General features: G+C 38.5%; 2 protein-coding genes across 2 annotated transcripts in view; one reads left to right on the plus strand and one right to left on the minus strand.

The window, feature by feature from the left end:
- Positions 1-2: 2 nt before the first annotated feature.
- On the minus strand, positions 3-15,757 carry pspc1 (paraspeckle component 1). The gene is made up of 10 exons (XM_037761711.1): positions 15,377-15,757; positions 11,272-11,421; positions 11,025-11,176; positions 10,846-10,941; positions 10,530-10,726; positions 10,215-10,299; positions 9,996-10,101; positions 4,397-4,454; positions 1,225-1,361; positions 3-924 (listed from the first exon to the last, which is right to left on the minus strand). The coding sequence occupies exons 1-10, from the start codon at positions 15,755-15,757 to the stop codon at positions 637-639; spliced, it is 1,650 nt and encodes a 549-aa protein (XP_037617639.1). The 3' UTR covers positions 3-636.
- A 5,560-nt stretch (positions 15,758-21,317) lies between these two features.
- Positions 21,318-25,342, plus strand: part of LOC119483572 (ly6/PLAUR domain-containing protein 6-like) — a 43,588-nt gene continuing 39,563 nt past the window's right edge. Inside the window, exon 1 of the mRNA XM_037761807.1 lies at positions 21,318-21,588. The gene's annotated coding sequence lies outside the window, so the exon portion shown is untranslated. The remainder of the gene's footprint in view (positions 21,589-25,342) is intronic.

Genomic DNA, 25,342 nt, shown 5'->3' on the forward strand with positions numbered 1-25,342 from the left:
ACTTCATACAAATATTTTATTTCTCTTAACCATCAAATGCAGGATGCACCGAAGCTGCAGAAACATTCACTCACTGTATGATTGAACATCTGATCAGCTAAAAGTACCGGTACAGTATATTTAAAGGGAGGACCACAAACTACGAAGGTACCTACTCTTTCTGGTTGGTGTTACACTACTTTCCAGTTTGAGAGCTCAGCAATCTTGTTTTGACTCTCATCAATGTCCAATCTAATTCATCTTTATCTAAACTCTCCCACAGCAGCTTCATTAAGTGTATTCAAGACAATAGCAGCCATAACAACTGCAAAGTTGTCTACCCACAAAGGCCTTCCTTGACATGATTTGCACACTTAATATTCAGCAGACAAAAAAACATGAAACATGAAAATAGACATACAAAATATTTTGTATAAACATTGCAAATGAGCGTAGATACAAAGCATTGTCCTGTAGTTTTATCAGTAACAAAATAAAAGCTCCTCCGTGACAACTTGCAGGAAAAATAAAAATAAAACTTGCAAACATGTCCCACATGGGGGGGGAGTGGGTCGACGTAAAACCGAAAAAGAGAAGATCGGGTTTGTGCAGCAACAAAGATCCATGAGAACCGCGTATCCGTGATGCAGAGAAAAGTTAGTATCTGCGGCGCTTGTTATTTGGCCCATCAAAGACTCCCCCTACTGGACTCCCCCTCCCAAATCCTGGTGCTGGTCCAACCTGAGGGCCCAACGGCTGCTGTTGCTGCTGTTGCGGCTGCTGCTGTTGCTGCTGTTGTAGTTGTTGTTGTTGCTGCTGTTGCTGCTGCTGTTGTTGCTGCTGTTGCTGCTGCTGTTGTTGTTGCTGCTGCTGCTGCTGCTGCTTTGGGGACTCAACCTCTGGTCGCCCCCCCATTGATCCACCCTGCGGGTATCTATCGTTTCGCTGAGGTATCATGGAGTCCGCGTTACAAAAAAAGACGGGAATGATGTATAATCGGGAGCACGTTTGGGGATTCGACACGAATACGGTGCATCCAGAAAATGTCAAAGAGTTGATCCAAGAGTTGATCCATCCGAGAGTGAAAGGAACGGTGAACCAAGCAGACAAAGGGAGAGAGAGGAGACTATTAGTTAAGTCTACAGTTTTAAGTCCTTTTGTGCCTGTTATAAGGCAATGCTATGGTATGGTCTATGCCGACGATGCACTAATTGAGGGATAAATCTAGTATTCCTGATACATTACCATGGCTCCGTTCTCGGACATCAACGGTGTCCCCATATTTGCGGTCCCCTCTGGGCCAACGGCTCCTCCCCTTCCACTCATTCCCATCATCTGACCCTGGTTACCAGTGGGCCCCGGAGAGCCCTGGTTATAGCCGTCTACACGCAAAACAACGGAGCATTGGTTTGTCATTTGGCGGGGTCAGTGTAACGTATCCCAACGCCCCACAACGCTACGACTAATATCAATGACTTAAGTTAACGTTGGCTTTTGGTCGACAGCTAGTATTATCTGATGAGGAATAACATTTAGAATTGGTATTTTGTTTTTAAAACAACTTTGCTACTCATTGAAAATGCACCTTAAATGGTACACATTTATCAGTTAACAGTTCGGTCATTAATGGTGCCTTCAAATGGGGTCGTGTTTACCGTGTTCACGAGATGAGGTCATATCAACCTTTTCCTCTGTCATTATGCCTTTGCATTTATTGTATTATGTTACCCCACTTGCTAGACGCGAACAGTAATGTTAATATTGCTGTTGCTTAGCAGCGGTGTTCTCACGACTTAACCACTTGAACGCCACGCATATTGTGTACACGACTTCCCATGTTGTAAACACGAGCTCACGAATTTCATTTGAAGGCACCATAAGAAACGTCCTGTTAGTGTCAAATGAAAAATGAACTAACAACCAAAAACCAACGTCATTTTAAAGTAGTCAACAGTTATATATATATATATATATATCATGTTAAAGTAGATATTAACAGTCACATTATACAGGTAGAACAGACCGAGACAGCAGATTGTGTAATTAATAATGAGAGGTTCTCCCTTTGACACCTAAACTTTGAGGCCAAGTGGCAACGTCCTCATCTTTTGCTAACTAAACCTTGGATTGCACATCATCTTAGTCATACAGAGTTGTTAGGAAACCACCTTGGACCATATCGAAAAGCAGTCAGACCGGCACAGACATCACAGGTTCATCCCAATCAAACACAAATGACAGTTCAGTTCAGTTCCTTAAATATTACAACGGTTATTTTCGCTCTTCCATTAGCAAAAGTTGTGGATGGTACCAATAGAACCACTACATTTTTGGTACCTCCCCGGTCGAGGTTCCACTGATACTAGAAGGTGGAGTTTAAACACTGCAGATTCACGACCAAGATTGGTCAGAGAGAATCGTCACTAGCGCAACACGGGACATCCTCAACAAACCATTGCCGTTGAAATGATTTCACAGCAGTTTAATGCGCCATCGCTACGTCGATCAGCTGAGAATCCCGCCTACAGTGAAGGTGTACGATCCTCAGTGGAAACACGGCTAGAGAAAAGGACCTGGTACCAAAAGTGAGTCGAGTCAAACTGAGCCATACCATGCAGTGGAAATACGGCTATACAGATCTACAAATAGGTGAGTGTAGAAAAATACTATTACAATCAGACGTTGATTTATGTAAACCACAGATCATTCAAACTGTAATTACGAACAGCTGAGTAGGAAAAAACGTTTGCGTCAATTATAAACAAATATAATTCAGAGATATCGCAAATTTCTTACGCCGATGATATTACCCTCTTTGTGAAAAAAACTAATGGTTGCAAATGCACCACCGTTGGCAGTTGCTTCAAATTAAAATCCAATATTAACACCAATACAATCAGCTCATTATATAGGGGCTACACGCTGTTGGATATTACCATTTTAACATAGAACATTTTAATATGGTGAATAAGTGCATTACCATCAACCTGTTTTTATGCGCATTTTAAATTTGGTCATAAAACTTGAGCAGAATTACCGTCTTGCAGTTGTAACCAGTTGAGTTGCAGTTTACAAATGTCATCACTACATCATTTTATCCTGTTAGACAGTTGTGCTAAATGTGAAGACATTCCCTTAAGGTGTTCCTGAGATATCGCGTTCACGAGAATGGTCCGGACGTGATGTCACAGTGACCTTTGACCACCAAATTCTAATCACTTCATCTTTGAGTCCAAGTGGACGTTTGTGCCAAATTTGAAGAAATTCCCTCCAGGCGTTCATGAGAATAGACCGGACAGACATACGGACAACCCGAAAAACATAACGCCTCCGGCCACAGCTGTCACCAGCACAGAAAAAGGTGTTCATACTTGGCTGAGGTAGAATTGCTCGTGCAATGGAAACAGAATCGACAAATAAATCATGACGTAAATGAAGCGTGTAGCTTAAACTTCCACCGAAGCGACGAAAAATTGCAGCAGACAAAAACATCAGATCTGCGTGGAGCGAGGAGACTGTAACCTTCCTCACGTTATTAAACAAAACAAACAGAAATTACATATTTCCGTCATGTTTTCCACTTTAAATTGTTTAATGTTGACTGCGCAAACACAAACACACACCCGTAAATACTACTGAAGACAGTATAGCCAACACAGGAGATATGAGGAAATTACCAACACTTCAAACTACCATTATCCCTAAGAGAATAACTGACCTCCTCCCCGACACAAACATTTAGAGTAAAAACTGGACGCTACAACAAAGAACACAAATTGAATACAGCAGTTTAGTTCATATAGATGATGTGCAATCCTTGGTTATACTTGTTGTATGGTGAACCTCCAACAATCTGTCCAACATTATAGGCTCAGTCCCCGGCCTCTCATCCTGCACTCAGCAGATTTACAACAGACGTTTGTTGTTGTTTACGTCTTTTCTATAATTATTTCCAGCCATGATTCACTTAAAAATCAAGTGCTTAATAAGTGCTGTGGCCATAAGGGTTATTTTTGTGCTGTAAAAATAAACTCAAAAGCCACTACAGCTAATAAAATCATTCAATTTCACATCTGCATACAGCTGAGGATGAGAGCTCAGGGACTAAATACTTCTCAAACTATGAAACCTCCCCAACAACAACAACAACCCCGTTCAGTACACGGTATATTCTGTTAGTATAGATGTTGTCATGTGGTGCAATATGTTTTTTTTTCCCTTTGTATTGCATCCCATGTGAGTCTGTTTTACACCCAAAACACACAAAGTCATACTTTACTCGTCGTTGAAAAGGAGCCACGTGGGATGCAAGACAAACACTAGTGGTAAATGACGTTAAGGCGGTCATAGTTCACTCATCATCGTCACATGATCTGGGTTTTTGTATCAACCAGTCGTTACACAATCATGCCCGTACCTCCCATATTAATGGCTCCACGAGGGCCCAGCTCACCCACTCTCATTTCCTGTTCTCTCTGGAAGAAGTGAAGAAGAGCAAAACTCTGCTAAGTACAATTCTTCAGCGGATAAGCTATCGTACAACACTCACACTGTAAAAGTATTCTACACAAAACTGATGATAGAGATTGCCCATTGCTCTTAAAGGGATAGTTCGGGTGTTTTGAAGTTTGGTTGTATGAGATACTTATATTATATAGAACCCATTTACATTCACATATCTGGAGGTCAGAGGTCAAGGGTACCTCTTTGAAAATGGCCATGCCAGTTCTTCCTCGCCAAAACTGGGCACAAGTTTGGAGCGTTATTTAACCTCAGTGGTTGGTACCGATGGATTCATTATGTAAGGAATACACTGACTATAGATGGCACAGTTTGGAGAAACAGGAGTACCAGCACGGAAGCAAAACGTATTTTAGACACCTAAAAGAAATCAATAAGTGTACGCTATATTTAGAATATTTTAACCGCTTTACGCTGCCGTCAGACGGCCCTTTCCGACGGGGAACTGAAGCCGTTGTATTCATCTATGCTCTCGCCAAAGCCACCAGACTCCATTGAAAAAACAGCAATTTTACCTCGCTGAACGCAGGAGTTGCTGCTCTACCGCTGCCTCGATCGATTAGTTTGTTTGTGCTACTGTGTGACTTTAATGAATCCAAACTAATCAAAGTCACACAACAACACAAACTAACTAACCGATACCGGATTGGTATACATTATATAGTGGAATATAGATTCCTGTTTAAAGTTTGATTTATTTGTTACTGCATTAAAAAAAGGTTTACACTTGAATTGTAATTTTTGAAGATTTTTACCAAGTTGTTGATGTACGATTAAATATATTAATAATAAATAATTCAGTAAATTTATATCTGATGTATATATGTGTTATATTTTGTTTTACAAAGTTAAAAAAGCGATGGTTTAGTCAAGCCTGATGTTTCCTTACACATAACAGTATGATCCCAGTCACTTCCACACAGTGAGGCATACAGTTCCTCGTCAGAAACATAGACTGTATAGCTGTCTGACGGCGAGGTAAACCAGAGTAAATATTCTAAATATAGCATACACTTAAACTGATACTGATTGTTTTAGGTGTCCAAAATGCTTGTTCTCCCGTCTGTTTCTCCAAACTGGGGGCGTGCTGTCATCTACTGTATGTAATACACTGACTATGGATAAGTATCTCATACAACCCCACTTCAAAACACCCAAGCTATCCCTTTAAGAAACATACTTATCATTCTTTATCAGTGATGGAAACTGTGAACTTAAGGTTCAGCTTCAACGCGTCTTTGCCTCCATTTAAACTTTGGCAAAGCAGAAACATTTTCCATCCTCGAGCTGGATGCGTAGAGTTACTCGTCACAGATAAGCTTATTACAAAAACAGCTCAAATCTCATTTGCAAATTTGGGTTAATAATCAAATCAAATGAGCAAATGAGTAAGCAAATCTTAAAAAAAAAAATGAACCACTTAAAATAGGCTTCGGGCTTATTCACACATGTATTGTTTAGGAGTTTAAAACCAAATCAAAAGTTATGTCAAAACAACATTCACCCATTCACACAGGGTCCTGACACACCAAGTCCACCTAGCAATCAGCGACATCTATAAATTGCTCTTGAACACAGATTACAGTTGACCACCAGCATGCCGCTTGATACCACTACTCTTATCAATACTCCTGATCGGTTTGGTTCTTTATTAATACTCCTATGGGTTTTTTTTCATTACTAAATAATTGCTTTTTAATATGTTATTTAAAAAAATTAATAAATTCAGAACAAGATTAGAATTTATTTATATTTTAAATATAACGAATTGTTTCTAGAGCTGCAATAGTAATATTTATAAACAGCAAATCACAGTATAAACTAGGGCTGGGACGATTCATCTATCTCTTGATTCGATACTGTTAAGATACGTGGGTGCGGATTCGATACGTATTGCGATTTTCAAGTATTGCGATTTTCAAGTATTGTGATTCTACAAGTTTCGCGATTTATTGCAATTTTTGTTAATTTTTTTAACACTAGACCATGGGAAAAAGTTGAATCATACACTTTTAGGGACTTTTAGTTTGAAAAATATGTCAATTAATACATTAAAAATGTTTGATTTTCAGCTTATATGTAGTCAGAGATGTCCTTAAGTCAAATATATCAGTATCATTGTCAGGAATTGTTTATTAAATGTTTTCCAGCAACCCAAAAATCAGAGATTAAAGACATTTCCCTCACAAATTAGTAGTATTTTATTTGCATTTTATTACGTTAGCTCTGGTAGAGAGAGGAGGGGCTGCTTTGTCTCAGCCAGCAGCTAAGTTTACCAAATCTTAAGATACACATCTTAAGCTAAACAGTTAAGACTACATACAGACTGCTTTTGTTTTAGCTTGTTTGCAACAATTCGTTATTAGCCGAGTGAGCGCGCTGAGCCTGTCTGACAGCTGTCAGCTTGGTGTTTCAGGGCCCAAACACACAAACACAGAGACGCTCCATCATCTGTTCATTCATTCATACGTGCTCTCACAATAAAACACAATTATGAATACATTTCATTCACACACAGACTAACACACAATCCTCTCTCTTTCTCTCGGTTTCACACACAATCTTGCAAACACACAAAGTGAATAAACAATAATATATTTCACTGACCTGGATTGAGTCTGTGTTAGGATTAAAGTTTTTAATGACACATTTTCCAATTAAACTTCTGGACAAGGCTTAATCCAACTCATTGAAACCAACTGGACATCCAAGATTAAATCATATCAATTTATGAAAAGTTATAAACTTAAATAAACGTTATCACCAATGTATGCATTTCTACCATCTTATCACAAATAGTAGTCGTGAACTGCAGCTGTAGGTCAATCAGAAGACAACCTCTCCCTTCTAAATGTATATATGCTCTTAAAGGCGTAGTTCGGATTTTGAAGCGGGGTTGTAGGAGGACGGTCGGCACGCCCCGAGTTTGGAGAAACAGACAGGAGTACCAGCACAGGAGCAAAGCAATGTACTGCTGTGGACGGAGGCAGCAGCAAAACGTATTGTAGACACCTTAAAAAATCAACATCAGTTTAAGTGTATGCAATATTTAGAATATTTTCTATATATATATATATTTTTTAGATAGTTTACCTCGCTGTCAGACAGCCCTTTCTGACGGGGAACTGAAGCTGTTATATCCATCTATGCTCTCTTCAAAGCCACCAAACTCCATTGACAAAACAGACATTTTACCTTGCAGAACACAGGAGTTGCTGGTCTACCGCTGCCTCCATCGGTTATTTGTGCTATTATGTGACTTAAGTGTATCCGAATTAACTCTTTAAAACACCAAAGTCACACAATAACACAAACAAACTAACCGATGGAGGCAGCGGTAGACCAGCAACTCCTGTGTTCTGCATAGAAAAGATTACAGTTTTTGTCAATGGAGTCTGGTGGCTTTGAAGAGAGCATAGATAACGGCTTCTGTGCCCCGATGGAAAGGGCTTTCTGATGGCAAGGTAAAAGTCTGAAAATATTCTAAATACAGCGTACACTTAAACCGATATTGATTCTTTTAGATGTCTGAAATATGTTTTGCTGCCATCCCCGTCCACAGCAGTACATTGCTTTGCTCCTGACTGACTGACTATGTATAAGTACCTCATACAACTCCAGTTTCAAAACACCCAAACTATCCCTTTAAGGTGACGGCAGAAAATATAGACATCTAGATGATATTGGTAATAAGTTAATTATGTGTGCCAAAACTAGACGGCTACAGCAATAGTAGAATCACACATGCCAAACGTCAGGAAAATTGGGGACAATATGTTAAATTACTGCAAATATTGTGATGCTCAACCTTTGTATTCTTAATAAACTTACCTGTTAAATGTTCCAATTCTAATAAGTAGTAATGTGAATGTGCTTTAAGTGTGATGAAACCCATGTATATAACATGACAGCTTCACATGGTGCAGCTAATGTAAAGCAGCACTAGATGGCAGCAGATAGCCTTTATATTCACTCTTTAACAATAATGCTGCCAGCAAACAAAAATCACAAACAAAATAGTTAACATCCCATGGTAGATTATGTGCATCAATATGCTTTCTTAATAACAATACCAATATGTGTAAAATACACCTTTAAGTAGAAGCTATTGTAGAGTTCATATTACTGCTGTTAGGGAATTAAAGTGTACTCATTTGCAATTTTTTGTCTATAAATATTAGGGCTGTGAAGATACACCTATCTCTAGATTCAGTACTATCACGATACTTGGTACTCCATATGTATTGCGATTCAATATTACATTTATCGCGATTTTTGTAACACTAGACCATGAAGGGAAAAAGTTGAATCATACACTTCTAGGGACTTTCACTTCAGAAAATATCTAAATTAATACAGTAAATTGTTTGATTTTCCGCAGGTATGAAGTCAGAAATGTCCTGAAGTCAAATATATCAGTTATTGTGAGGAATTATTTATTACATTTTTTCCAGCAAACCAAAAATCAAAGAATAAATAAACAAGATAAATGAATAAACTAATGGATTCATCAGGTTTTCTAGTTTCATATGATACCAGTATCTTCACTCTAGCTTTAAGACTGAGCTACAACTTCTGAAAGACAGAGTAGCGGCCACTGGATTGTTATGAGGTTAATAATTTATATAATAAAAAGGGCTGTCAATCGATTAAAATAGTAAATCACGAGTAATCGCACATTTTTTTATCTGTTCAAAATGTACCTTAAAGGGAGATTTGTCAAGTATTTAATCCTCTTATCAACATGGGAGTGGACAAATATGCTGCTTTATGCAAATATATGTATATATTTATTATGGGAAATCAATTAACAACACAAAACAATGACACATATTGTCCAGAAACCCTCACAGGTACTGCATTTAGCATAAAACAACATGCTCAAATCATAACATGGCAAACTGCAGCCCAACAGGCAACAACAGCTGTCAGTGTGTCAGTGTGCTGACTTGACTATGACTTGCCCCAAACTGCATGTGATTATCATAAAGTGGGCATGTCTGTAAAGGGGAGACTCGTGGGTACCCATAGAACCCATTTTCATTCACACATCTGAAGGTCAGAGGTCAAGGGACCCCTTTGAAAATGGCCATACCAGTTTTTCCTCGCCAAAATTTAGTGTAAGTTTGGAGCGTTATTTAACCTCCTTCTCAACACGCTAGTATGACATGGTTGGTACCGATGGATTCTTTAGGTTTTTTTTAATTTTATATGATACCAGTACCTTCACTCTAGCTTTAAAACCTACTCCAACCGCAAGTTACGTTAACGGGTTAAAGAAATTAGTGGCGTTAAAAAGAGCAGTGTGTGCTACGGTGATGCTCAAAGAACAGAGAAAGGTTATGTTTGCATTTGTAGAATAATAAATTATGAACCCAACAACTTTAACTCTTTGATTAGTGTAATTCTTGATTGCAGATGTGTGTAATATACTATAATATGTATCAAATGTAACTGCCTCAGTGTGTTTGGCTGCATATTCCAGCTGTACTCACGTTGTCCATGTAGTTTGGTTTGAAGCCCTCTGGGTGGCGCCTCAGGTCCTCCTGTTCTCTGTGTCTCATCATCTCCTCCTCTCTCCTCCTCCTCTCCTCTTCATGCCTACATGTCAGAGAGAGTAAAGACAGAAAATAGTCAAATGAAATGCAATCAAACGGACTCTCAACAGCTCTCTCACTCCGTCCGAATGGTTCGCTCAAGAAAGGTAAACGCACCTCATCTCTATCTGCTTCCGTCTCTGCAGCTCCTGGTTGCGGAGCTCCTCCAGTCGCCTCAGCTCCTCCTGACGTCTCATTAGATCTGGAAGAAGGGAGGAAGACAGCATAAGTATATAAGGAATAATAAATGCAAACAGTCACATTTTGAGGATCAAAACAAAAGGGCAAAATGCAGATCATGATAAGAAACACAACATAAGCAACCCCATTTTCACATTTCAGTTCCCTTTCTATCAATCCACCATCACACTATACAGAGCTTCAGACTATAGGCGACATGAACCACTTAAAAGCAGCCCCACAGCCCCCTACCTTGTCTCATCATCATGAGCTGATGTTCGTGTTTGGCCGACTCCAGCTCCGCCTCCAGTTTCTCTTTGGCCTCTTTAATGTTCTTGTCCACCTGCTCTTTTTGCTGCTTCTCCATCTCATGAAGAGCTTTCCAACGAGACGAATATTCAAACTCAAACGTCCCCGGCTGAGCAAAATGTGGCATCTGCTCTCGTTCCCTGGGGAAGGTAAAAAAAAAAGATTACAACTCCCGGGCTGGAGTTCAAAATGTTCTGAAAACTGTATGATCATTTTAATGTGACTCTGCACTATAAGATGAAATCACCTCTTTACTTACTTATAATACGATGCGGACTTCTGCAGCAACTTTTCAGGATGTCCATCCTCATCGTCAAAGTGCTCCGAGGGCTCCACAATGGCTGGACAAGGTGTGCTGAAGAAAGGGAGACAACACTGAATTAAACCTGTGACATTACAAGAAAGTGACGGTCAGTTCTATGATCTATGTGTCCTTACGTGGTCAGCAGCAGCGCTCCCTCCGTGCATCGCTCCAGGGCTTTACGTGCAGCTACTTTGTTTGCAAACTCCACAATGCCCTTCCCAGTGGGACGACCGCGGTCATCTGTCACGACAACGGCCCGTTCCACCGGCCCAAACTGAGAAAACGCCTGATGGAAGAGCAGCAGACACAGCAAGTGAGACTGACAAACATCCCAATCCTGTTGAAATTTCTGAGATTGTAAAGCTCTTGTGCAAAGCATACCTGCTCCAGCAGCTCGTTTGTTACAGCAGGCATCAGGTTGCGCACCGTAAGCGCAGCGCCGTGCGTAGCAAAGCGGATCCTGATTGGTCGGTTGTTCAAAATAGTCCCGTCCAGCTCAGCTTTAGCGATTTCTGCCAGCGTCCGGGTTTCCTGGAAGACACGGGTACAGATTGAAATGTAAAATGGGTGTTTTCTTTAAGACTTGGACTTCCTTCTTTAAAGGGACTATTTGTACCTTTCAGAAATGCTTCTTAACAGCGACACCTGTGGCCGTGAAATCAACAAAAGTCAGCGTCGAGCTCGCGCTTGCTTGCTCTAAATATACCTGAACGAGCATCGCTAAAAACAGTGAGGCGACACACGTCAGCTAAAACCACAATATCCATCCATATTTCAGCTGCTTGGCAGTAATGTTAGCTGACCAGACAAAGGTCTCTCCATGAACATGATTTAGATCTGATCTTAGTGTTGGCTTTTCCTGCCTCAGCGCAGGCTGAGGCAGCGGGGCTCTGCAGCATGTCTCCCTGCTCTCTCCGCCCACAGCCGGAGAGAGCAGAGGAGACACCGGCACCCGGTCGGTAACGAGACGATAACGTAACTCGTTGAGGAGCCCCGTCACTTCACAAGACACGGGAAACCTCTGTTGGTCTGGAGGAGCTGCAGCAGTTACTTCTCCACAAACGTCCCCTGTACATTCACTAGATATTCTCAGAGCTAAACTAACTTTGCTGCAGTGTGGAGTGAGCGCACTTTCACGTCTAGAGGTGGAGCGAGACAGCGAGGACGCGCACGCTGTCTGAGTGAAGGAGAGCAGTTAGTACCAATTTAGTTTAGTTGTAGTAGTTAGGTATATTTTTAGTGTGTTGACATGTACATTCTATGTACTGTTCATGTGGATTGCGTGGATAAACTGCTGCTGTAACACAAAAATATAACTGGTAACACACAATAATATCTAACTGTTAAACATAACATACATGTCATAACATAGCAGCTAGCTATGGAGGATGATGACTCCCACCCCATGCAGGACACCATCTCAGCACTGGAAAGCTCCTTCTGCAACAGGATGCTCCACCCAAACGGTGTGAAAGAGCTCTATCGCAGGTCCTTCCTTCCTACCAGTCACCTGTCTGAAAATCTTTTCAGTCAGACAGACTTCTGTGTGATATTTGCACATGCAACATGCTGAATGTATATGTGCCATAAAATGAACATTTCACATGGTGTTGCACCACCAGCACAATTACACACCAAAAAACTGACAATACAAGATATTCCTTTATTAGTCATGCAGTGGGGAGATGGTTAGGGTTAGGGTTGTGAACAGCAGCAAAGGGGATAGTGAAAAAAACAAGATGCATCAGCTAACACAGTAAAAAAGAGCTAAACAAAGTGTAACAAAATATGAACCCTTTAAATAAAAGGAAATAGGAGCAGTATATACAGTATTGACAATAAACAGACTATTAACAAAACTGCACAAGTGGAAAATGATATTGCACACTGAGAAAGAAATAAAATTCCACCTGAAAATATGAGGTTATTGTCAGTTTTTGGTGTGTAAGTGGTCTGACAGCTGCAGGAAGGAAGCACATGTGATATGTATGTACATTATGTAGTGAAAATTAAAATTTTTATATAATATAATATAATATATATAATATGTATTTCTAATACATTTAACAGCCAGACTGTAATCCTTTAGGTCTGGGAACTTGTTGACCTATGATTATTAGTAGTCTTTTTTTTCTGCCCTGTGAATCATGAATATTCCCCATTTGCAATAGTATTCATGACTATAAGATACAGTATTGACAATAAACAGACTATTAACAAAATTGCACAAGTGGAAAATGATATTGCACAGTGAGAAAGAAAGAAAGTCCACCTGAAAAATACTGTAATATACTACTCCTATGTTTATACTTCCTTCTATTTAAATGATTCATATTTTGTTACACTTTGTTTAGCTGATGCATCTTGTTTTTTGCACTTTCCCCTTTGCTGCTGTACACTGCACATCTCCCCACTGCTGGACTAATAAAGGAATATCTGATCTTATATAGAAATAAAGTATTTCTACAGGTTCTACTTCATATGTATCAGCAAAACACGACAGTACTGTTCCAAAAGTAAGGAATAAAATGTGTTTATAGGAGTTTAAAAATGATATGACTCATTGTAAATCATGTTTTAAAGAGTTATTTATAAAATGTTGATGAATTATTTCAAAAAGTAAGTATTGTAGTGAAATATCATTTTGCAAAATCATTTTCCACTTCTGCAATTTTGTTAATACTGTATATACTGCTCCTATTTTTATACTTCCTATTTTAACTTTAATTTTACTACATATTAATTATAATTATTTTTGAGAAACCCACCACAGTAATCTCTAAGTAGCCAGAAGTAGTATCTTCTTTTTCCTTTTTTAAATTGTATTTATTTATTCATTATTATTTTTATTATTTTTTTTTTCTCTTATATTTTTTATATATATACCTGATATTTTCAGGTGGAATTTCATTCATTCATTTCATTCTCACTGTGCAATATCATTTTCCACTTGTGCAATTTTGTTAATGTTTGTTTATTGTCAATACTGTATATACTGCTCCTATTTTTATACTTGCTTCTATTTTAACTTTAATTTTACTACATATTAATTATCATTTTTTGAGAAACCCACTACAGTAGCCAGAAGTAGTATCTTCTTTTTCCTTTTTTAAATTGTATTTATTCATTATTATCATTATTATTTTTATTATTATTTTTTTCTCTTATATTTGTATATATGTATATATATACCTGATATTTTCAGGTGGAATTTCATTCATTCATTTCATTCTCATTGTGCAATATCATTTTCCACTTGTGCAATTTTTCCTATTTTTATACTTCCTTCTATTTTAACTTTAATTTTACTACATATTAATTATCATTTTTTGAGAAACCCAGTACAGTAATCTCTAAATAGCCAGTAGTATCTTCTTTTTCCTTTTTTAAATTTTATTTATTTATTCATTATTATTTTTATTATTTTTTCTCTTATATTTTTTATATATATACCTGATATTTTCAGGTGGAATTTCATTCATTCATTTCATTCTCACTGTGCAATATCATTTTCCACTTGTGCAATTTTGTTAATGTCTGTTTATTGTCAATACTGTATACACTGCTCCTATTTTTATACTTGCTTCTATTTTAACTTTAATTTTACTACATATTAATTATCATTTTTTGAGAAACCCACTACAGTAATCTCTAAATAGCCAGAAGTAGTATCTTCTTTTTCCTTTTTTAAATTGTATTTATTCATTATTATCATTATTATTTTTATTATTATTTTTTTCTCTTATATTTGTATATATATGTATGTATGTGTATGTATATATATACCTGATATTTTCAGGTGGAATTTCATTCATTCATTTCATGTGCAATATCATTTTCCACTTGTGCAATTTTGTTAATACTGTATATACTGCTCCTATTTTTATACTTCCTTCTATTTTAACTTTAATTTTACTACATATTAATTATCATTTTTTGAGAAACCCACTACAGTAATCTCTAAATAGCCAGTAGTATCTTCTTTTTCCTTTTTTAAATTTTATTTATTTATTCATTATTATTTTTATTATTTTTATTATTATTTTTTTCTCTTATATTTGTATATATATACCTGATATTTTCAGGTGGAATTTCATTCATTCATTTCATTCTCATTGTGCAATATCATTTTCCACTTGTGCAATTTTTCCTATTTTTATACTTCCTTCTATTTTAACTTTAATTTTACTACATATTAATTATCATTTTTTGAGAAACCCAGTACAGTAATCTCTAAATAGCCAGTAGTATCTTCTTTTTCCTTTTTTAAATTGTATTTATTTATTCATTATTATCATTATTATTTTTATTATTATTTTTTCTCTTATATTTGTATACTAATAAAGGAATATCTGATCTTATCTTATCTTATCCTATCTATCTCCAGTGTTAACCAGCAGCTCTCTATCTCCAGTGTTAACCAGCAGCTCTCTATCTCCTGTGTTAACCAGCAGCTCTCTATCTCCAGTGCCCCCTCGGTGCTTACCAGGCGGATGAAGCCGAAGCCTCTCTCTCTGTTGATGAAGACCTCGCTGATGTTTCCGTATTTGTCGAACATGTTCTTGAACTCCTCCTCCGGTAGATCCACGGGCAGGTTGCCGATAAACAGCCGTGATCTCTGGGTGAAGGTCTTCTCCCCGGGCTTCCTGAAGCTGGTGATATCCAGAGTCATCTCCTCCCGGCCCTCGTCGCTCTCTGCAGCGGGAGACTGCTGCTGCTGCGGCCGCTCAGGGCTCTCTTTGTCCGGCGGTGACTGCTGCTGCTGCTCCGGGAGCTCCTGGAGCTCCGGGGAGTCGCTCCCACGCTTCACCGGCTGCGGGGAATTACTATTGAGCACGTTGACTTGTTGCATGTTTCGGTTCGCCATGTTTTGGCAGAGTTGTTTGTGTAATATTATTAAATTAAGGAGTAATGTTTAGAGGCGCACACCTCCTGGGTTTACAAGATGGCGACGGGCTGCGTGCGCAACCAAAGGTGCCACATCTCGCGAGAGACAAACAGGCAAGCGTAACCAGTGTTGCCAGATCTCGCGAGACTACAGAGATTCAAGATTCAATTCAATTTAAACAACTTTATTAATCCCTCTAGGGGCATTAGGAGCTAGCTAGCTGCTATGTTAGCATTAGGAGCTAGTTAGCTGCTATGTTAGCATTAGGAGCTAGCTATGTATGCTATGTTAGCATTAGGAGCTAGCTAGCTGCTATGTTAGCATTAGGAGCTAGCTAGCTGCTATGTTAGCATTAGGAGCTAGCTAGATGCTATGTTAGCATTAGGAGCTAGTTAGCTGCTATGTTAGCATTAGGAGCTAGCTAGATGCTATGTTAGCATTAGGAGCTAGCTAGCTGCTATGTTAGCATTAGGTGCTAGCTAGATGCTATGTTAGCATTAGGAGCTAGCTGCTATGTTAGCATTAGGTGCTAGTTAGCTGCTATGTTAGCATTAGGAGCTAGCTAGATGCTATGTTAGCATTAGGAGCTAGCTAGCTGCTATGTTAGCATTAGGTGCTAGCTAGATGCTATGTTAGCATTAGGTGCTAGCTAGATGCTATGTTAGCATTAGGTGCTAGCTAGCTGCTATGTTAGCATTAGGTGCTAGCTAGATGCTATGTTAGCATTAGGAGTTAGCTAGCTGCTATGTTAGCATTAGGAGCTAGCTGCTATGTTAGCATTAGGAGTTAGCTAGCTGCTATGACAAACAGGCAAGTGTTTGACAAATTATGCAGATGAACACAGATAGGTTCAAATTAAAGTTTTACTGCTGATATTAAAGAGATTGAAACCATTATTTATCTGTGCAGAAACCCAGAATGCTCCGTTCACACCGTGAAAAAGACCTGCAGGTACCTTGTTTTATATGTTTTCATTCTCAGGATTTGATTTGCAAGCTGTTTGTGACTCAGGAACTTGTTCTTTGAGTGTTATATTTTCTTTGAACTTGTGTAATAATTTCTCATACAGGTCATTCTTTGACAAAAAGGGACCAAAGAGCAGCGCTCCAGCTCGCCATCGCTCCAGACCTTCTCTCCAAAGAGAGCAAACTGGGACGTATTGCAGAAGATGGAGAAACCCACAGAACCTGTGGGGGAGAACAACGCTGCTGTAATTTATCAATACAATGTTCACGTCCTTTTTGTAAAATAATTAGTGAATTGTTTGTCATAACTTTTTCTTTTCTTTTCTTTTTTAAAAAATTGAACAATAATGAATGAAACATTATTTAATCTGCTCTTCTGATTTATAGAATATGAAATTCCACCAAATCCTGATACATATATTGTAAACATTGGTTTGCTAATGGTTGAAGAGTATTTTGTAGCCTGTTTCACTCTGAGTGTTTCCACTATTTGTTTGGGACTAAAAATGGGCGGATGTGAGAAGAGAATCACGCCCCCTGAGAGCAATACACCATTAGTCACAAAGTCTTTTATGTGGGCTGAGGACACTAGCGGCTGAAACTAGTCATTACATCCAACACTTTATGATCCATTTATTTGTCTATACTTTGAATTGAATGTTTTTATTTTTGCTTTTAATGTTTGCTCTTACTGCAAAGAGCTGCTAAACTGTTTTTCGTTGTTTTCCATGACAATGGCAATAAAGACTCTATTCTAATATTATAAAAACATGTGAATAAGAGCACTACTCCCACCAGATTTATATTCACTTTAAGCACTGCTACTGGCTCACAAGCCATAACAACATAATAATACATTACATTTATATAGCACTTTTCAAGAAGAAACTCAAAGACACTTTAAGTAATCTTAAGTAATCATTACATTTGTTTTATATTTATTACATTGTTAGCAGAAGTAACAGTAATTCAACTATTGTACATTTCCCCACTGTGGGACTAATAAAGGAATACATATCTATCTATGCATACTGTATGTCACGCTAATACCTTTTCCACCTTGTATAAAATGTAAATAAGTAAGCATTACAATTGTTTTATATTTATTACATTGTTAGCAGAAGTTTCTAATTACTTTGACATTAGAGAAAATACTTTCTGTGATAGATGACAAATAAATCAACACATTTAATCAACTTACCATGCGTCCACTGGATCTCTGCAAGTTGTGGAAGTGTGTTCTAAACATCTTTGTGTAAAATATTGATGAAAACTAGATACGTCTGCACTCGTTGTGCAAAGTTGGATTTATGACTGATAACGGAGGGAACCGCTGTGGTTGTGGTGTTAACACTTGTTGTGCAAGTGGTTAGTGGTAACGTATAAAGTTGGGCACCTTCTTGATGTGATGTCATCAAAAAATGTCCTTCCTGTGTCAACATACAAAGGCGGATGCTTTGCGATCCAATTTACAGTATTTAGTCCATGAGCCAGGGGGTTGGTCGTGCCACTTTGGAGGGACCATGTCTCATAGTGATTTTTTTAAAAGGTTTATATCCCTAGTGTTGGAAAACGCATGATAGCATTGCAGCAATGGTAGCTTTCTATGTGCTATCACTCCTTTTTTCATCCCTCCATCATTAAAACTTTTCCATCTTTTTTCACCATTTTACACATCGATCCAGTATAAAAGAGGGAAACCAACACACAATATCATGAAGTCATGTATCGTTGTAAAGCTTAGACTATAATCTATCCTTCAGTCACATTGTCATGATACTGAGGTCAAGAGAATTTGACCTTTGACCTCTAATGCTGCAATGGGGCAAATTCTGAATGCAACTCCAAATGCCCTTATAACTAACTCCATATTGATCGGATGTGCCCATGGATAGTTCCAGCATAAAGAGCACAAAAAGAGCTTTAAATTGATTTATTATATGACTAACAACAATAACAACATTTCTTATCAGAATAAACGTAACTTTGTGCAGTTTGTATCTGATAGAATGTTCAGAACATTGCATTGGATTCTGTTATTGGGGCCGTTTGTAAATGGCTTTCTTAGCAGCAGAAACACAAAATAATACAAAAACTCAAAAAACTGTACTAAGAAATTAATTCTCTATCCATTATTTTATGTTTTCTTACCTCATTGTCAATATAAACATGTTCCAACTGATGAGGCCCTGACTCAGTGGCAATGGGTTATATTCCAGGTGATATGTGAAAATGATGTTCACTTTTTTATAAAGGCATGAAACTTGGTACACTTGAACAGTTTGGAGCTCTAAACATTTTGAGACATGGAGCCATGCAAAACAAAAATTACCATAACCAAATGATGTATTTTGCATCATAGCTCCTGTGCCAAACATGATGACACAGAAAAGGTGATGTCTATCCCTATGTTGGATGGCCAATGTTTACAATGATACCATTCACAATATCATAAACTGTTCAGGTGAATAATTAATGGTGAATTCAGTGATGTTGTATGAAGCAAATCACACTATCTGAGAACCTAGGCTAGATGTAACTATTACTACTTAACTAGACTATAATATCATGTCTGTTATGTGCATGTATGTTGTATAGAGTTTTAAAAAGCTTAATCCTTTTGTTCATTAACCCTGACAATACAGTGACTGTAAAGAGGAGAGCAATATTCAATATGGCCATAACAACTTAAAGTTTAAAAAGAATGTCAAACACAAAAGATGAAAGATACATCCTGTAGATGTGCTGGGATGCATCATCAGTGATGGAACCTGGGGTCATTGGGTATTTCGGGTCTTTCAACATCAGACACTCTCGCCCAGGCGACCCAGCCAGGGTTGATCAGACCACAGCTTGAGTCCCAGCAGCAGTCGCCCATGGATCTAGCCTCTTGATCCAGAGCCAGTCTGGTGGCTTTCTCTGCAGCTTCAGTAATGGATCTGATGGCCTTCCTCTATGGCCTCCCCGGTGATGCCCATTGCCCAGTGCCCAAATGCTTTGCAGCCCACCTCCACAGGCTCACAGCGAGTTTGCCAGCCTTGCCTTCTACATTCTTACACTAGCTCCTGATACTTGGTCTCGCTTCCTCTCATTGGCCTCATCCATACGCTCTTTCCAGGACACTGTTAGTTCCAGCATGATCAGTTGTTTGGTAGAAAAATTACCATAACCAAATTATGTATTTTGCATCATATCTCCTGTGCCAAACATGTTAAGGTAAAAGTAAAAGTATTGTTAAGCTCTTCACAGTCACTGTATTGTCAGGATTAATGAACAAAAGGATTAAGACTTCATATGCAACAGACAGGATATTATTAAGTCTAGCCTAGGTTCTCAGATAGTGTGATTTGCTTCATACAACATCACTGAATTCACCATTAACTATTCACCTGAACAGTTTATGATATTGTGAATGGTATCATTGTAAACATTGGCCATCCAACATAGCATCACCTTTTCTGTGTCATCATGTTTGGCACAGGAGCTATGATGCAAAATACATCATTTGGTTATGGTAATTTTTGTTTTGCATGGCTCCATGTCTCAAAATGTTTAGAGCTCCAAACTGTTCAAGTGTACCAAGTTTCATGCCTTTATAAAAAAGTGAACATCATTTTCACATATCACCTGGAATATAACCCATTGCCACTGAGTCAGGGCCTCATCAGTTGGAACATGTTTATATTGACAAAGAAAACATAAAATAATGGATAGAGAATTAATTTCTTAGTACAGTTTTTTGAGTTTTTGTATTATTTTGTGTTTCTGCTGCTAAGAAAGCCATTTACAAACGGCCCCAATAACAGAATCCAATGCAATGTTCTGAACATTCTATCAGATACAAACTGCACAAAGTTACGTTTATTCTGATAAGAAATGTTGTTATTGTTGTTAGTCATATAATAAATCAATTTAAAGCTCTTTTTGTGCTCCTTATGCTGGAACTATCCATGGGCACATCCGATCAATATGGAGTTAGTTATAAGGGCATTTACAGTGGCATTCAGAATTTGCCCCATTGCAGCATTAGCAGTCAAAGGTCAAATTATCTTGACCTCAGTATCATGACAGTGTGACTGAAGGATAGATTATAGTCTAAGCTTTACAACGATACATGACTTCATGATATTGTGTGTTGGTTTCCCTCTTTTATACATATATATGTGTAAAATGGTGAAAAAAGATGGAAAAGTTTTAATGATGGAGGGATGATAAAAGGACTGATAGCACATAGAAAGCTACCATTGCTGCAATGCTATCATGCGTTTTCCAACACTAGGGACATAGACCTTTAAAAAAATCACTATGAGACATGGTCCCTCCAAAGTGGCACGACAGACAAATTTTGGGGGTCTGGCTCATGGACTAATTGGCACGCCTGACACAGTTTAGGGCAGGTTGATGTCAAGATGTTTTTTAACTTTGGAGTGCAGGGAGTGGGGATGAGGGTGTGTGTGTGTGTGGGAGAGGGTGTGTGCCAACATGTCAGTGACGTCTAGCTCTTCTTGGCCTTGGGCCCGGACATTTTTACTCTCATATGACCCAGGACGCCTGTGAGACAGCGATTGGATTGTTAGTGGCACACTTCAAGTCTTACATTTAGTCCATGAGTCAGGGGGTTGGTAGTGCTAAACAATAATTTTTAAAAAACATTTCTACTGGTACGCTCATAGAAATTCATCTACTTGATCGAGTAGTTGAATCAGTAGTCCAAAGTGTCCATCCCTGAAAGACCGGATAAGCAGGAATATGACAAGCTCCATATCAAAACATCAGGTGAAATGAAACTGTGGACTCTCAATCTTCAAAAACCACGAAGCACAGACTCAGCGGACCAGCCAGAAAGTAAGAAAAAACTTATTTATTTTTATGTTAAAGCTGAAAAAATTAGATAATAATAATAATAATAATACATTTTATTTAGTGGCGCCTTTCTGGACACTCAAGGACACCTTACAAAAATCTGTTAAAACATAGACAGATAAAAAACAAAATAAAAACCACAGGACATGACAGAGACATATTTGTACAAACACATAGGATGGGTGATGGTGAGTTCTAGAGATCTCACTTCTAGATCAAGCATACAATAAAACATATAACTACATCACACATTCAAATTGACCAAGTACATGCATTTCCTTAAGAAAAACATTCTACGCGAGTAAATTTGACAGCCATCGTGAAAAATGTCTGCTATACTGCAGTTAAAGGGATTGTTTGTAACTTCTTACATGTATAAATCACCCGGGTCGGTGTCCCATGCGCGCTCGCGTGTGGCTACGCTGTTCAGACAAGACTCCAACACAATCTACACGGAAGCACCAAAACCGCAAAGTTGTATCTAGTGAAGCCCATCTGTTTAACAGTGTTGACCGCGGTCGGAGGACGTGGGGGAGACCATAGCTTTGGTCTCCAGGGCCGGAGTCTCTGCTACGTCTGCCTTTAATCAGCTCGCTCCAGCTCACGTGCATGAGCGCACACTCCACACTGCAGAAGAGTTAGTAGCTCTGAGAATATCTAGTGAATGTACAGTGGACGTTTGTGCAGAAATAAATGCTGCAGCTCCTCCAGACCTACAGAGGTTTCCCGTGTCTTGTGAATGGGTGAACATAGTGTGTGCAGTCTGTCAATAAATAAATGTAATATGTACATATGTGCAGTCTATAAAGTGGTATATAGGAAGTACAGGACTGTCTCAGAGAATTAGAATATTGTGATAAAGTTCTTTATTTTCTGTAATGCAATTAAAAAAACAAAAATGTCATGCATTCTGGATTCATTACAAATCAACTGAAATATTGCAAGCCTTTTATTCTTTTAATATTGCTGATTATGGCTTACAGCTTAAGAAAACACAAATATCCTATCTCTAAATATTAGAATATTTCCTCAGACCAAGTAAAAAAAAAGATTGATAACAGTAAAACAAAATCAAACATTTGAAAATGTCCATTAATGCACTCAGTACTTGGTTGGGAATCCTTTTGCACGGATTACAGCATCAATGCGGCGTGGCATGGAGGCAATCAGCCTGTGGCATTGCTGAGGTGTTATGGATGCCCATGATGCTTCAATAGCGGCCTTTAGCTCATTTGCATTGTTGGGTCTGGTGTCTTTCAGCTTCCTCTTCACAATACCCCACAAATTCTCTATGGGGTTCAGGTCAGGGGAATTGGCAGGCCAATCGAGGACAGTAATGCCATGGGCAGTACACCAGTTACTGGTGGTTCTGGCACTGTGGGCAGGTGCCAGATCATGCTGGAAAATGAAATCCTCATCTCCATAGAGCTTTTCAGCAGACGGAAGCATGTAGTGCTCTAAAATCTCTTGGTACACAGCTGCATTTACTCTGGACTTGATGAAACACAGTGGACCAACACCAGCAGCTGACATGGCTCCCCAAACCATCACTGACTGTGGGAACTTCACACTGGATTTCAAGCAACTTGGATTTTGCTCCTCTCCAGCCTTTCTCCAGACTCTGGCGCCTTGACTTCCAAATGAAATACAACACTTGCTTTCGTCTGAAAAGAGGACTTTGGACCACTCTGCAACTGTCCGGTGCTTCTTTTCCATAGCCCAAGTCAGACGCTTCTTCCGTTGTCTTGAGTTCAGAAGTGGCTTGACCATGGGAATACGGCTATTGTAGCCCATTTCCCGGACACGTCTGTGAACAGTGGCTTTTGATACCTGGACTCCAGCTTCAGTCCACTGTCTTTGAAGCTCCCCCAAATTCTGGAAGCGACTCTTCTTCACAATGCTGTTAAGGCTGCGGTCATCTCTCTTGGTTGTGCAGCGTTTCCTGCCACATTTCCCCCTTCCAACAGACTTTTTGTGGATGTGCTTTGACACTGCACTCTGTGAACAGCTTGCTCTTTGAGAAATTTCTTTTTGTGTCTTACCCTCCTGATGGAGGGTGTCAATGATGGTCCTCTGGACAGCAGTCAGATCAGCAGTCTTCCCCATACTTGTGATTTAGTTTACTGAACCAAGCTGAGTGTTTTTCAAGGCTCAGGAAACCCTTGCAGGTGTTTCGAGTTAATTAGACGATTCAAGTGATTAGTTGAATACCCTACTAGTATACTTTTTCATGATATTCTAATATTTAGGGATAGGATATTTGTGTTTTCTTAAGCTGTAAGCCATAATCAGCAATATTAAAAGAATAAAAGGCTTGCAATATTTCAGTTGATTTGTAATGAATCCAGAATGCATGACATTTTTGTTTTTTTTAATTGCATTACAGAAAATAAAGAACTTTATCACAATATTCTAATTCTCTGAGACAGTCCTGTATAGTGTAAAGTAAGTGTAAAGTAAGTGGCAACCAAATATAATATTTCTATAGTACAGTGCAAAATCTGAGAAAATAACCAGTATAAAATGATTGACATCTTTCCATAATTCACATGTAAATTTACAGGACCAGAATAAATGAGAGCAAGTTTCATGATGTGATTCGCAGAAGGAACAATTTACATCTCTATGTCACTCTTTAACTTTAGTAAGAAATGTTGCACTGGATAGAATCTGTGGATCAACTATATATATCACTGATTATTTGTATTACTTTAAAAATGAAATGATATTTTTTTGCCCAGCTAAATTTAGTTACTCAGTAAACTTTGAAGTACTGTGGACTTAAGGCAACACGCCAGTGTTTCCAGTGTAATGTGTGAAACCAATGATTAAAAATGACGCTATTAGATTTTCATTTAAAAAAAAAATTGCAGTATTATCGCCATTATTTCAATAAATTCAGATCATAACTAATATTATTATACTAATATTTATTTATACACTACTATTTGCCTGTTATTTTGATTGCTCTTATTAGTATGATATTGATAAGGTGCCTGAAAATGAACATAATAGTAATTGCAGTAGCAGTGTTAGTGGTAGCCTATAGATTGAAAGCATGATCTCTAAAACAGAGGAAGACATTTCACACTATGTATATATGTAGCGGTGCACAGAATGATGTCCCACAGGCTCAGTCTGGTGCTACACATTTATTTAAGATGTTCTGCAAAATGTAAAATAATACTTTAGGTTGACATCGCTACACAGTGTATTCTGCTTCTAACTGGTACACAGAGATTCTCATTATCTCACGTATTCACGCGAGACTTCCCTGTGACGCTCCCTTCACATACACGGCTACTGTAGCGACACTGCCCCCTACTGGCGATCTACTGGCACAACACCCTAATAATGACACTGGCAATAAATAACACTGTACCCTAAATTATAACCACATTGAACTCTTTCTTCTTATAAACACATATGAAACATTACAAACTATCTTCACTTGCATTACACCCAAGAAATGGTTCTCTTTTATAACCTATACATGACTGATTATGCGGCATTAGCATTAGGAGCTAGCTGCTATGTTAGCATTAGGAGCTAGCTAGCTGCTATGTTAGCATTAGGAGCTAGCTAGCTGCTATGTTAGCATTAGGAGCTAGCTGCTATGTTAGCATTAGGAGCTAGCTAGCTGCTATGTTAGCATTAGGAGCTAGCTAGCTGCTATGTTAGCATTAGGAGCTAGCTGCTATGTTAGCATTAGGAGCTAGCTAGCTGCTATGTTAGC

The sequence above is a fragment of the Sebastes umbrosus genome, chromosome 24 (assembly GCF_015220745.1).
Source record: "Sebastes umbrosus isolate fSebUmb1 chromosome 24, fSebUmb1.pri, whole genome shotgun sequence".
NCBI lineage: Eukaryota > Metazoa > Chordata > Actinopteri > Perciformes > Sebastidae > Sebastes > Sebastes umbrosus.

Coding starts and splice junctions, on each gene's coding strand:
- pspc1 (XM_037761711.1), bottom strand. CDS start 15,757: ATGGCGAACCGAAACATGCAACAAGTCAACGTGCTCAATAGTAATTCC. Junction 10,102..10,214: donor CGGAAGCAGATAGAGATGAG/GTGCGTTTACCT, acceptor TCTGACATGTAG/GCATGAAGAGGAGAGGAGGA. Junction 4,455..9,995: donor AACCAAACTACATGGACAAC/GTGAGTACAGCT, acceptor CACTTCTTCCAG/AGAGAACAGGAAATGAGAGT.